Source organism: Macadamia integrifolia, chromosome 3 (assembly GCF_013358625.1).
Source record: "Macadamia integrifolia cultivar HAES 741 chromosome 3, SCU_Mint_v3, whole genome shotgun sequence".
NCBI classification, from domain to species: domain Eukaryota; kingdom Viridiplantae; phylum Streptophyta; class Magnoliopsida; order Proteales; family Proteaceae; genus Macadamia; species Macadamia integrifolia.
The window spans coordinates 10,459,311-10,473,308 of record NC_056559.1 but is presented as its reverse complement, the minus strand read 5'-3'; the positions used below and the strand labels follow the sequence as shown (position 1 = coordinate 10,473,308).

The 13,998-nt window shown below is 37.1% G+C and overlaps 2 protein-coding genes across 2 annotated transcripts in view; both read left to right on the top strand.

Moving 5' to 3' along the window:
* Nucleotides 1–815, top strand: part of LOC122074148 (B3 domain-containing transcription factor VRN1-like) — a 3,301-nt gene extending 2,486 nt beyond the window's left edge. Inside the window, exon 3 of the mRNA XM_042639012.1 lies at nt 786–815. Coding sequence (XP_042494946.1) covers nt 786–815 — 30 coding nt within the window. The remainder of the gene's footprint in view (nt 1–785) is intronic.
* Nucleotides 816–4,991: 4,176 nt separating this feature from the next.
* Nucleotides 4,992–10,119, top strand: LOC122074682 (B3 domain-containing transcription factor VRN1-like). The gene is made up of 6 exons (XM_042639622.1): nt 4,992–5,478; nt 5,572–5,758; nt 6,249–6,983; nt 7,199–7,469; nt 8,142–8,272; nt 9,823–10,119. The coding sequence occupies exons 2-6, from the start codon at nt 5,657–5,659 to the stop codon at nt 10,063–10,065; spliced, it is 1,482 nt and encodes a 493-aa protein (XP_042495556.1). The 5' UTR covers nt 4,992–5,478; nt 5,572–5,656; the 3' UTR covers nt 10,066–10,119.
* The last annotated feature ends 3,879 nt before the right edge of the window (nt 10,120–13,998 follow it).

Sequence of the window (13,998 nt, the reverse complement as noted above, 5' to 3'; positions counted from 1 at the left end):
TAATTGAAGTATGGATCTGTACATAGTAGAACAGGAGCAAAAATGCATTGTGTCTTTTTGGGTCTTATCCTAATTTGTTCATCCTTCTTTTTTATTCATTTTTCCCTGAAACTACCCCGACCCAAAATCCACTCTCTTACTCATACTGGAGTATTGGAATCCTCTATGACTCTTTTCTCAAGAACAAACTGCTAAAGAGATAGGAGAAAGCATCTTCCCACCTGGTGCTAAGGATCTTGTCCAACTTCACAACAAGCCATTGTTTGCATGGTAATAGTATTCTTCTAGTCTTTTTTATGATTGAAATAGTATTCTGTTATCTGCATAAAAGAAAAGAATGCAAAAGGGGTGATTTCCCCTCTCTCTCTCTCTCTCTCTCTCTCTCTCTCTCCAGTGTGTTGTGTATTTTTTTTTTTGGGGGGGGGGGGGGGGGTTAAATCTCCTCATGATTTTGTGGAAGGATGCAGTAAGAAGGCTTTGTATGTAATTTGACTTGCTAAAATAAAAACAGAGAGAATGATAGTTATAGTTCATTTGCATCTTACTCTTTTCTTGGTAGAATTATGTATGTATACTTAATATCGATACTTATACAGTAATAATAGCGACAAGATAAATATTTCATAATTTAATGACTTGTTATTGGTAACATTAATATTTAATTTTCAATGCTTATTATTGGAAAGAAAATTAATAAATGGGTAGTAAGTAGTAAGTACTCTTCCATCTTGTTAATGAATCTCACTTTGTTCTGAACCCTTTTGGCTAGTTCTTTTGTGCTTCAGTTGGATGATATTGGGAGCTTAATGACCTAGGTATTCATGGCTGCCCAAATAAATCTACAGTGTATAATGAGACGGTGCTGTCTCTGAGGTCATCTAAGCTCTACCAACAACCATTTTAGAATCACCCTTGAATCCCTACAATAATAGGCTAACTTCCAGGTTTTCAATTAAAGATCTGTCCAAACAGAACATGTGAGTCAACTGCAGAAGAATCTGCTTAGGCTTATACTGTCATTTCAATTTTCCTTACATATGTGTACTCCAATTTCAAAACTTCCCCACTCCCCACACAGGGAAAAACAGAAGAAGAACCAAAGTTTAAAGGTTTTCTTTTTCAAACGCTTCATGATTTGCCACATGGTAGTACATTGATTAGTCCATGTGACAGAATCATGCAAGCATCTCATTGGTACAAATTCTGTTTGAGCTTAGTAGGGGAAGTAGCTATATTATATTTAGGACGCAAGAACATTACTGGTCTAGTCTAGTGTAGGAAACACTAGATGTGCGGACCAATGGGAGGGCTCACGTGGAAACATCTTCAGTGCATAGCAGGGGGTAGTGTGGTGTTTTTGCACCTAGCTCAGTCTAAGTATTTCCTATGCCAGATTGGAACTTGGAAGGGTTCTTTTACCTTATATTTATTTACATTGGATAGCATTTTGGTAATTTTACTAAAGTTTTGGATCAGAGTTTGAGTAACTTTCTCTATTTATTTTCAACTAAGATTTGGTCATTGAGATGTATCTGGGTTATCTATTACATGGATTTCTCATTGAAGAAGAAGAAAAAAAAAATGTCACATGGACTAACTTGATGTACTTTTGCTAGAAAATTGTCTATCTTAATAATTAAAGAGAGAAATTTTCTTGAATGCCGATCAGATATCTGACATGATGGTCTGGTGCTCTGATCTGACATTGTGGTCTAGAGCACCATACCACGCAAATTGAATATATCTACCCCTTATTTAACAAAGGGTCGAAATATCCTCCCTTCTTATACTCTCTTTCCCCCATACCCCCAAATATGGTTTTAAAACTTAAAACAGATCGATATCTCCCCCTCATTTAATAAAGGGTCAAAAATACCCTCTCTTCTTATTCTTTCTCTCCCCCCATACCCCCAAACATGGTTTTAAAACACAAATCATATCGATTGGTATCGACCTTGATCGGTCCTTAATTGATCCACTAGATATAAGGGTAAAATAATAATAATAATATTGATTTTTTATTAAAAAAAGAAGGTAAATACAATCGATAAGGTCTAATTCAAGGCGATCGAAATTGACATTAGATAGGTATCAATCGTGGCCTTTCCTTATTTTTAACACTTGCCTCCAAATTTTTATTTTAGTTCTCTCTCTCCTATACCTCCAACCCTCATGGTTCACGGACGATCCAACCCCGTATTAGGGCTGAAGCTCTGCCATAACGTGGCTTCGGGCTATCCCTCCACTTAGGGGTTGTAAGTTTGGCCCTAATGGCTTGAACTTGCCCTGAGTCTAAACCCTATCTGATTCGGTTATGCAAGTCTATCTGGCTCAACCTGTTCCAACCCTGATCAATGTTGGGTTGGGCCTGGGTTGAATGTAGGCCCATCCTAACCCGGCCAACCCGGCCTGATTTTAACTTTAATCTATGTAATAATGTTCTCCTTTCCCAAGGCCCACATCATGTATTACATAAGCTTTACACAAGCTGCCTACATGATTTCAATCCACAGCCTCACACAATCCGTTACACAAGCCACATACTCATACCTATTGGGCTAAGACGACCAAATGGTTAAATTATTTCCCCCATTTTCTTTATATAGATTGTCTTTGTGTCTCTTGCCATATATTAATATGAACTTTAGATCCAATAACAATCATGAAGAATTGGGTTAAAATTTTGCCTACTCAGTTTATGGGAGATGTGATGATACTCGGACATTAAAAGGTATCTTATAATCAAATCGACAACCTTGCTTGTTGCAAATTTATAGATTATGGTAGAAAATGAATGACCATAGTCTTAACATCTCTCCACCTCCCTTTATTCAGTATAGACTTAACATTTGTGATCATCAGTAAAATATATATATATATATATATAACCAATCAGGATCAATCAACCTGGCCCAACCCTGAATCGTGCAAGGTTAGGCCTGAATGTGAACCCAATAACATTGGGGTTGGCCTGGGATGAGTTTGGGACTAGTCATCCCCAAACTTGTGAGGGCTTTTTTTCCAGTAAAACATTGTCATCAGGTCAAGTCAGAAATCTTCAATCCGTTCAAACATGCAGAATTATCTTTATGGAATGTGTCAGTTTAATCCATAGGTGGTCCTTGAAGTGTACTAGGAGTCGTGCGGTTTGTCCATGTGTCAGTTAAGCGAGTATGGTACAAAAGCATTGGTATCGTATTGGGCGATACGTACCTGTTTTGCACGTTCCCAGTCCTGACATCTCTCAAATACCTGACTGATACCGATATTAATAAGGGTAAATTATCAAAAACTTGATAACTTGACCTGAGAATGAACCATTAAAAGAAAAATCATTGTACTTCAACAAATAAAAAACTCTTATTCTTTTATTTGGAGAGGATATTTATTCCTCAAAAATAATTGTTATTTATTATTTATTTGAAGGTTATATATTCTTAAAAAATGATTGCTATTTTGCTAATGATCTCTTCATTATTCTCTACACCTTAATAAGGATCCATCCACATCACTTCCCTTATTCTCTCTCCTTAGGAAATATATGATCCAAACTGATCACTTCTTATGGGATCCTATCAAGTATCCTATGGACTGGTTACATGTCAAAATTTTCTCATGCATTTCAAATAGAGAAATTTATTTGGAAAACAATGGTTGTGCTAGGTACTAGTAATGCCCTTGGCCCATTCTCAATCCCCACCTTTAACAACCCTAATTTAGTGTCCAAATAAGACATGATTCGATCCCAAGATCTGGCGATGACCATGAACTTGGATATGTCGACCGAGAATGGTACCTAGACTTGAGCGCTGAATTAGGACTATTAAGACTTAGGAGAGGAGAATGTGAAGTTGTAAGGGGGAAAAAAGAAAAAAAAACAATGGAGTGTTAATTATACTTATAGGAAAGTGTTACTTGTGAGGGAGTGTGGTTCTTATGCGTGCATAAAAGCTAATAGGAGTGCACGAGAAAGCATCCACAAAGACATCATTTTCCCTTAAAGGTGGGCTAGTCATTAATTTTAACCCTATTTGTCTAAGTGCGAGGGCATACTTCCTAGATAAAACATTTTTCCTTATACTATTTTGATACATTTTATCTTTCTTTTTTATTTTCTGGGATAATTTATCTTTTTTTCTTTCTTGGTAAAAATGTCTTTTATTATGTATCAATTCTAATTATATTGCAAATTACATTTCTCCTTTTTTGGGTGGACTAAAAAAACTATTGATTTGCAATTTATAATGAGACACAAATCTAGTAGTTAAAAATCTACCCAAAAAAAAAAAAATCATTCAAATGAGATTGAGCCTCACGTCAAATTTAGAAATTTTCATTATCCATGTCAAACGATAGGATTCACCCTCATGGAAAAACAGAAGTGTATTATACTATAAGGGCAAAAACATAGTAAGATTTCAATTTTTCCTTCACCAACTTTATTACAACAAGATTTCTCCCCACACACAAGTACCCATATGTACATGGCAGCGCATAATACCTTCCCCATTTTTCTTTATTAAAGATTTAAGGTGATCTTTTGGTCACTATGCTCCAATAGGCATAGTAACAAGTTACTATATCCATGATTTTAGGTATTGGTCGTGGATTGGCCGTATCAACGAACACTAATATTGATATTTGATCGATATAAGAACAGTGTGATATAGACATGGGGTACAATTGTCAAAATATCATATTTTATCGATATTTTTGAAGGTAAAACCATCCGATACTAACCGATATTAATCCCATATCCAATTCTGTACCGATTTCAACACCAATCCAGCCGATACGCGATACTCAATACTCTTAAGAGTAGATAAAAATTTAGTGAAGTTTAACTACTACCCTTTTTTGTTGAGTGCATTTAATTCCTTCACCCTTCATAGTAACAAGAATAAAATATTATTTCAACAAAAATAGCACCAAAACGTTTCTAATAAAACTAATTTTTCTACTCACGGAATGGAAGGCGAGACGAACTAGACTGGAGATTGAAAAATAAAGAGTTCTTCCACTATTTGCCTTCATTTATTTTTGGTAAAGTTTTTCTGTTCCGTCATTGAAGTTGCAGAGTTGCTTTTTCTAATTTTAATGTAAAAGACAAAAAGTGCCAAACTGCCATCCATTATTTCAATGGGAAGTGGAGATCTCTGGAATCGACTTCTAACTGCAATGGCAGAGCTGTTGGAGGATTCTCATATGGTCTTGGAGTGACTTGTGCGATCGTGGCTGAAGCTTTGGCAACCCGTTTTGCGTTGCTTTGGGCAGCAGATTTGGCGAAGGGAACTTTGTGGCGGACTCCCTTGCTTCGCTGGCTGCTTTTGATCAAAGTCTCTTGTGTATCTTCTCTTCTCCCCCATCCACTTTTATTTTCCCTCCGAGGTGGCGCTCAAGGAGAAGTTCTAGGTCGGAGCAGCCAATTCGTGACCTCCGGGGCATTGCATGCGTGAGTGTTGTGAGAGAGGGAAAACGGTAACTGCCCTTCTCAGTCTCGTCATAGTGCACGGGTCTTTCTTCTCCCTGTTTTCCGCACTATTTTAACTTCTTCTTATCCTCAATTTACAGTCTCAGATCTCTCAAACAAGAAGTAAACTGCAGAACCCTTTGATTTGTTTCTTCTACTGTTGCTCTGTTTTACTGCTGTGGAAAGATGCGCCGATGCCTGAGAGACTCCCACAGACGGAATTCTCTGGAGAGGAGACCCCATTTTTTCAAAGTGATCGTCCATTCAACTGTCCATGGCGGACAGCTTGTAAGTATGCTTTCTCTTACTTACACATCTCATGGGTTTTTCGCTTTTGGTTTAGTTGGCGAAGTTTCAGTCGTCAAAACTATGAATCTGAGCTGCTCAGGTCAAAACCGTATCAGTAAAACACTGATTGTTTGAGTTATCCACTCTTCAATTAGAATGGTATTGCCTGGCTCCAACTGCTCCCTCTGCCCTCCTTTCCCCCTTGGTCGTTAATGGCCACCTTGTTTAAAGCATGAAAAAAAATCCCAGTTAAGGGGCCACTGGCAGGGGCATGACAATGGAAGGACCAAAACCTTTGCAATGCTCTAGATTTATTGTCCTAACAATTGCTGCATGTCTCTCTCTCTCATTATATATGTCTTCAGAAACTTCATTCTGTGCTATGTAGAACTACCTTTTTCAAGGGACTAATCCTTGCAGCCTCCTTACTTCTTGTTTATCATATTACTATCCAAGAGAAGTTGAAATAACATTGCATGGGTTCTGGCAGGAGATCCCTATTGAGTTCGTTCGGAAATTTGGAGAAGATCTCTCTGATTCTGCGGTTCTCAAGGTTCCCAATGGTAATGAGTGGGTTGTAGAGTTAAAAAAAATTGAGGGAGAAGTTTGGTTCCACAACGGTTGGCATAGATTCTTGGAATATCACAACATATCTGTTGGATATTTTCTAGTTTTCAGATATGATGGAGATTCAAATTTCCATGTTCTTATTTTCAATCACAATGCTTGTGAAATAAAGTATACACTTCAAGAGTCCAATCTTCATGATAAACATTTGAATCTTGAAAGTGAAGAAAGAGCAGAAGAAGACACTCTAGCTCCTTTGAGTAAGAAGAGACAAACGACCAAAAGAACATCTACTCAACCCAAAGTTAAGAAACAGGGAAAGAGAAGTTCTGCTTCCTCAGAAAGCCAGGTCTCTAAACCTTATTGTCCTGCTCAAAAGAAAAGGAAGACGAAAGAAATTGGGGCAAAGCAAACCGAGACAAATGCTTCAGGAGAGGAGGTCAGCAAAGAATTCGAGTACCAACAGACAGATCAAAGAATTGACATTCCCTCGTCCTTGCAATGTTTGGAAGATGAATATGAATGGGCTTTTCTGAGAAAGGAAAGGCCAGTGACAAAGAAAGAAAGAGAAAGGGCACATTGTGCAGCCGAGTCATTAAAATCTAAAAATCCTTCATTCATGGTCGCTATGAAACCGTCCTATCTGCGCAAGGGAATGGTATGAAATCCTTTACTTTGAAATTTTGAATATGATTTGTGCTTTCAAATACACATGTACTCTCCTCATTTCCCCAAGTCAAGATAGGGATCATCATTTGGTGTAGAAAAACATTGCTTTTTCAGCTGAGGCATTCCATCGGATGCCTATCAAATGTCAATTGTAGTTTTAATTATTATACTTGTATGTTTATGTAATTCTTTTTCCTATTGCAGAATGTTCCTCTTGTATTTAGCAGGAAACATTTCACAGATGGACTACACCATATCACACTTCGGCTTCCAAATGGGAGTACATGGCCTGCCCGGTTCTTTCTTCGTAGTAATATTAAAGCACTTCTTAGCGGTGGTTGGATTGCATTTGCTCGGGAAAATGTTCTTCTAGAGGGAGACTGCTGTGTCTTTGAGGTGCTTAAGAAGAAAAATATTGAGATGAACGTATCAATTTTCCGTGTTGTGGAAGATTGGGTCCCATTTGTTGGATCAGGTAAACAGAGCTTGATGAATTGGATAAAGATATTGGTGATTTTTCTTATGCATTATTCAACTGCTTTTTCTTTGTTTGTTTCTTTATTTTTGAGAACAAGGTGTGGTCTGCTGACCCATCTACATGCTTTATTTTGTTAAAGTAGGATGAAATGCAGGCTCAAGTAAAGATAAAGTTTTGAAAATAGAAATTGAAATTGCAATGGTTTAAAAATGAGAAAGTAGTATATTAACTAATGACTTGCAATAGAGACTTGGTACTTGCTTTGGAATAAGAGTATGCTCATGGTCACTCTCAAATTTGAGAATATAATTAGATTGTGTAATTCATCAATATCGTCCCAATACTGGACCCAGATTATATCCCTAGTGTAAGTCTTCCTTAAATAAGACCAGTAGGAAAGATTATTAGCTGTCTGTCTAAATAGCTCCAGTAGTTTAATGGTCCTAATCATTTATGAGAATCAATTCCATCTGGTTGTATGGTAGGCAATCAGTTGAAGGATAGAAAATAATTCAAGTGTATTGTAAATGGTGCAAAAGAACTGAACTTTGCAATTCTTAGGTCCACATTTCCGGGCTTGATCTAGAAATTCTAATCGTTTACTTGATTTTTCTATGATAAAGAAAAAATGTCATCATCCTGTTGCTAAAGTTCACTCATTCTCTACAGTTACTGTAAATACGAGACATTCTACGACATTCAGAGAAAGTGAAGCTACTCAAGCAGCAAGAGAGTTCAAGTCTGTACACCCTTTCTTCACAGTTTACATCCATCAAAGCTATGCTCAGGGGTGTAGCCTGGTGAGATCCCAACTTGGAAATTAAATGCTGATAGATATTTCAGTAAAATTATGTCATAGACTTTCCTCTAGCTAAACTTTTTTTTTTCCTTTTCCCTGAGTACTATTAACTGATTCATGTGGTTTGGAAAATCTGTCGCACTTTCCTATTGTCAAATGAGCTTGGTGAATGAAAGAAATAATTGTTAAGGCATCGCCTAGGTAACAAGGCACTCCTTGATGCTCAAGACGTTTGCTCGTCTTGAGTATCAAGATGCTTAGCCCCAGGAATAGAGAAAACTATATAATGCAGTTCAGATTGTTCAATTAGGCCTCCAAAGACTTTATTTTGGCCCATGGATGGATTCTACGGGTCTTAGGCTTTTTATTTTTTACTGTATTGATGTACCGGGTATCTTTTCTAAGCCCATTTTTTGGGGGCCTTAATCCTGTACACAGGATAAAGTATATGGATAAGATTTTGTGGGTCCCATATATTGGATTTTTGTTAGTTGGTCATTGGATGTCTGGAATCTTCTTTTAGGAGGTTAGTTTATTTTAGTTGGGGTCTTCTAGTTAGTTTTAACCTATTAGGAAAGTCAAAAGTCCTTTGTGGGGTCTATTTTTGGTTTCTGGTTTCTATATATATATATGTTACTAACCCACCCTATGACTGGGATTTTGGAATGGAATCTGATTGAATTTCTTTTGGAATTTGATTTGCTGGCTTCTCTCTCCTTTCTATCCCACGGTAATTCCCCTTTATTTCTTCTTTCTTCCACAACCCCACAGCTCTCTCTCTCTCTTTATTTCTTTCTTGTCTCTTTCTTTATTTGCTCTAAATTCAGATCCACTTTTATTAGGAATGCTTCTCTTTACCTCTCATAATATTCTCTCGCTCCCATCGCTACCTACTTCTTTCCTATGTCATCTTTTCCAAATTTCAAATTACAACCCCTTATTCTACTACCATCGACCACCCTTTCTCTCTCCTAATTTTCACCTCATTAAATTCAGTTAATTAGATTTTTTATGTTTGATTGTTATTCCAAAAATTAATTATTCATATCTGATATTTATTCTATTGAAAATCCTTAGATCTGATTATTTTTCCTTTAATTTTAATCATTAGATCTAGATTCAGAACTGGCCCAGTTCTAGCCATTAGATCAGATTCGATTCTTCTTCCTCCAATCCTTAAGTGAGCCCCATCACTTGCAGATCCAATGATCAATCTGCGCTACTAGAAAATATAAAATACATATATATGAAGTACTGTATAATATATCAAACTTAATGACTTTAAATATGGTTTAGAATGTAAAATGCACTCGCCTGGGCACTTGGCCCCTTCCTTGTTGACACCTAGGCAACATGGCAGCTGGCCATAGCTAGGCTCACCTTAATGCCATGACTTCTATCATGAAAACAAAGAGTTAATCCAACTGTTGGCCAAAGGTTCCACATATACTTGAGGATTGGAAGTTTGCAACATTTAATTCCAATTTGATTTACTTGTAAAATATGAATTTATAATGACATTCAGTGAAACACTACTTCTTTCTTGTGCAGGTTATGAAGTCTGGCTTTGTCAAGAGCCATTTGACAGATAAAGTAGAGACAATCACACTTCAGGATTCAGATGGGGGAAAATGGCCTGTCAAGTGCTTTATTAAGGGTGGTGTGGGTAGATTTGGTAGTGGTTGGGGTACATTTGTAAAGGAAAATGATATAGAAGAGGGAGATGTTTGTGCTTTTGAGCTTCTTGAGAAGAAATGTACTGTTTTGAAGGTCTCCATTTTCAAAAATCACTGAACATGTGGTGAAACTGTAAGACTTGCCAAGTTAAATGAAATTTCTTTCCTGTTATCCTATCCGGTGAAGAAGGCGGTGGGGGGGAGGGGGAAGCTATTTAGACTTTTCCCTTCCATTTTTTCTGTTTTATCAAGTGAGTCTTAGATCAAGAAGGAAGTAAGTTTGACAAATATACCCCGGTTTTTGCATGTGGTTATTTCCACGCTCTGTTTTCACATGAATAAATTGACCTCAGAATTGACAAGGTCAGAGAGTTGGATGAGTCAGCCAATAAACAGAGAAACAAGGTGATGGAACCAGTTTGGATATCTGATTGTTATTGAAGTATCTTTGAAAAACATCATGTTGCACCTACTGAATTCTCCACCTAATACTATGGATTGACTGGAGGAATCTGTTTTAATTTTAATTTTAATTTATTTTTCCTTTTCAAATTTGCATCTCATTTTCTCAACTGAAATAGTTGGAAAATACAAATCCTGTAGAAATATCATCAGTTGCCTTAATTTTCAAAGAACATAAATGATGAGATCATTCTTTGATCAGTGATGGTGCACTGTCCATTGTTCGGCAATCTGTACCAGTGCTGTGCATGGCAGCTCCAGTCATCATTCCAGCTACGATAGCCATTCTTCGAAGGTTAATTTCCTCTCATGCCTCCTTCCTTCTGTCTCCATAACTGGGGGTGGTGTTTCGACTCTGGCAACAAGGTGCAACTCTGGTATGCCATTTCTCTTTCTTTGAATCATATGGTTTTGATACTTTCTGTTTCCTTTCTCATCCTTAGAATTTCTATTTTGTTTTCAAACCTGTAAAAGGAGAAGGGTTATTTCTTGCTTTTCAATTCATTGTCGATTTCTATTTGAAGATCAATTTCTTTTACATTGAAGGCCAGATTGAAACCTATCAAAAGTACATCCACAATACTGGAAAAGCTAACTGAAGGTGACCTGTAATGTAGACTAATCCCATTCCAGAAAAATCCATCTAGGGACTAGTACAAAACAGGATTGAAGAACTGGGGAACAAACCAGAAAAAATGAGTAAAAACAAAGGTGATGCATGTTATTCGTGAAGCCTGATCTCAATTTAATCCAGAAGTACTGGTGATTCTTCCCCAACAAAGGGGTGTAGGGAGCAGAGACCCTGAGCAAGCTTTTTGGGACTTGTTTATACTGGGGGGGGGGGATTTGTACGTTTGGGGATTAGGGTTTCTCTATATTGTAACGCGTCAATATAGGGAGGGTTATCTCATATGGAGGTAAGGTTGAAGGGTTTTGTAATTTCTTCATCAGAGTAGTGGAAGCTTTGGATATTACTCGGCCATGGACGTAGCCGATCTTGGGTGAACAACGTAAATCGTTGTGTTTTGTTTATGTGATCTATTTTTTGTTTTTCTTTTGCAATTCTCTGTTCTGCTGGGCTTGTCAATTGCTAACACTGCAGGATGAAGAATTTGACAGAAATCTAACCTTTGAACTTGAATAAAATAGTTAGAAAGATAAGAGGATAATAAGGCAGGAATCTACCTACAGTGGGTTATGAAATCCACCAAAACTCATGAAGAGAATCCGCTCTTCCTCTAAGGAACCCACTTTAGCCTTCACTTGGAATCATAGTTGTCAAGGTGGCCAGGCAACCCAAGGTGGTTGAGGGGGCGAAATCAAGGTGACCGATGTCTAGGGAACACCTTGACATCTATGCTTGGATTTCACCAAACACACTACTGAATCCAGAACAACAGATGCTGAATTTACAACAAAAAATCTTAGGAAATCTAAACTGATATTACATTAAATCATTGGGGAGGCCTATGGCCTTTACATCTATTTATAACCTTTGCTAACAATTAACAGGTTTAGCATTAGGACCAAATTACATATAAGATAAACCAAAGAAATAATAAAAAAAGCGACATACTTTAGGTCAAGGCTTACATCAACCAAAGTATTCCCATTTTTGTGATTTATCTGCATCAATTCCCCCTTTGTACGTCCCCGAGTTTTGAGGTGAAGTAGAATCAGCACCACAGGATCAACTTTCATTATGAAATAAATTTCTTCATTCTCTCTAACAAGAAGAATAAAATCAGCAAGATTCAAGCCCATCTCATCTAATAAGTGATGGTTTTGATACAAAATAATGTAAATTATTCCTGAACCAGAAAAAATCCAGCTAGAGACTAGTGCAAACATTATTGCAGACAGGGAAACAACCGAAAAATTGAGTGAAAACAGAGGTGCTGTAGGGATGAAGAAATTGACAGAAATCTGACCTGTTAACTTGAATAAAATAGATAGAAAGCTAGAAGGGATATTAGGGCAAGAATCCACGTCCAATGGTTATGGAATCACTAAACCGTTCCTGGAGGTGACAAAATATTCTTCCCTGGAGTGTCATTCAAGCTCAATGCTTCAGCTGTCAACTGTTTGTTTCTCCTGACAGATTAATATCTTTGAAGACCTGTAGGGTCAATGCCAGCAATTTATGTGATGAGGACCTGTGACTCAAGTAAAGTTGAATCTGATGGTCTCATCAAATCAAAACTTTTAATTAAAACTCAAAACAATGCTGGTGACATGCTTTCATGCACATACATGATAAAACACTTTTTTTTTGGGTACTAATATATGAAAAAACACATTCACGTAGAACTTTAAAGGAATGATTCAATACGGTGGATATTTTGTGACAAATAAAAATAGGAAGCAATGGCTCTTGAAAAAAAGATTAATAAAATACAGAACGATCCAAACTCTTTTTGAAAGATTATGCCTGCAAACTCTGTCAAGACATAGTCCTATTCTTTCATCCTATCTGTTTATTTGTTTGTCCTTACAAGTAATTCAAAAGATATGGAAAGGGAAGAACCTTCCTCCACCGGTGAGAAAACATGGAATATCCTTCTATATTTAGCTGCTAGCTCAGGATTGAAAAGCCAAGAGCCTTCTGTTGGTATGACTTGCCCATTGTGTCCCACCCATTGGTAACTTAATAAGAACATAAAAATATTTTCAAGAAAGACTAGAAATTAGGTTAGATGAGTCTGATAATATCTTCATTTATGCCGTTTTTCATCTACTTCAATTTTGATATTTGAACAGGGTTAACATTCAGTCCCTAATGTTTTCAAACAGTTCTTGAAAAATCATCTTGGTCTTGCTAGCTACAAGAGTAAGCCATTGTCAAAATCACCCTGCTTCTATATCAATCATTGGTTACTTTAATTCTTTATGGTAAAGTCTTCAATATGACAAAATTTGCTCCCCCCCCCCCCCCCCTTCCCCAACCTCTTTTCCGTGCTGTATCTGCTTCTTCTTTGAACCATGCAATATGAGAACCGCTGTTATATTGCAGGTCCTCTATTTTTGTAAAATGGGGCTTACATGCACTTTGGAGAGCCAAATTACTGAACCATGCAGTACAAGGCTGGAGCCAGACCTGGCCTTTGTATTTAAGACAATTTCTCAGTCCCCGTATTGTCCTTTTATAGATGAAATTGCCTGTACTGTTAGTGTGTGTCCTTATTGGACTGAGGCAAAAGTTCAGAATCTACATTGTAATTGGGGGTCCTGTTTTACTATCCTGAGAACAGTGAAATTGCATATACTGTTAGTGTATGGGTCCTTATTGAACAGGTTTGATTTTTTAGGCCTATCTGAATTAAGCATTTTCAATTTCATAAGAAGAAATGCATGCTCTACTAGTAATTCTTCAGTACATGTTAGTCCTGGGCATGTATCTCCCAGGAACAAGTTCAAGTCAAATTTAGAAAGAAATATTATTTTCCTAGATATGTCTTCCAGGGACAAGTTTAAGTCAATTTCAGTTCCATCTACATGCAAGGTCTAGAAAACGTAGACGCTACAACTTCTCCTATGAAATTGAAACAGACCAACCAGTAGAATGGAACCAAAGAAAATCATTGAAACT

What these genes read in the sequence shown, in the direction of transcription:
- LOC122074682 (XM_042639622.1), top strand. Translation starts at nt 5,657, where the DNA reads ATGCGCCGATGCCTGAGAGACTCCCACAGACGGAATTCTCTGGAGAGG. An exon ending in CCTATCTGCGCAAGGGAATG is followed by an intron (nt 6,984 to 7,198) that starts GTATGAAATCCT and finishes TTCCTATTGCAG; the next exon opens with AATGTTCCTCTTGTATTTAG. An exon ending in ATGCTCAGGGGTGTAGCCTG is followed by an intron (nt 8,273 to 9,822) that starts GTGAGATCCCAA and finishes TTTCTTGTGCAG; the next exon opens with GTTATGAAGTCTGGCTTTGT.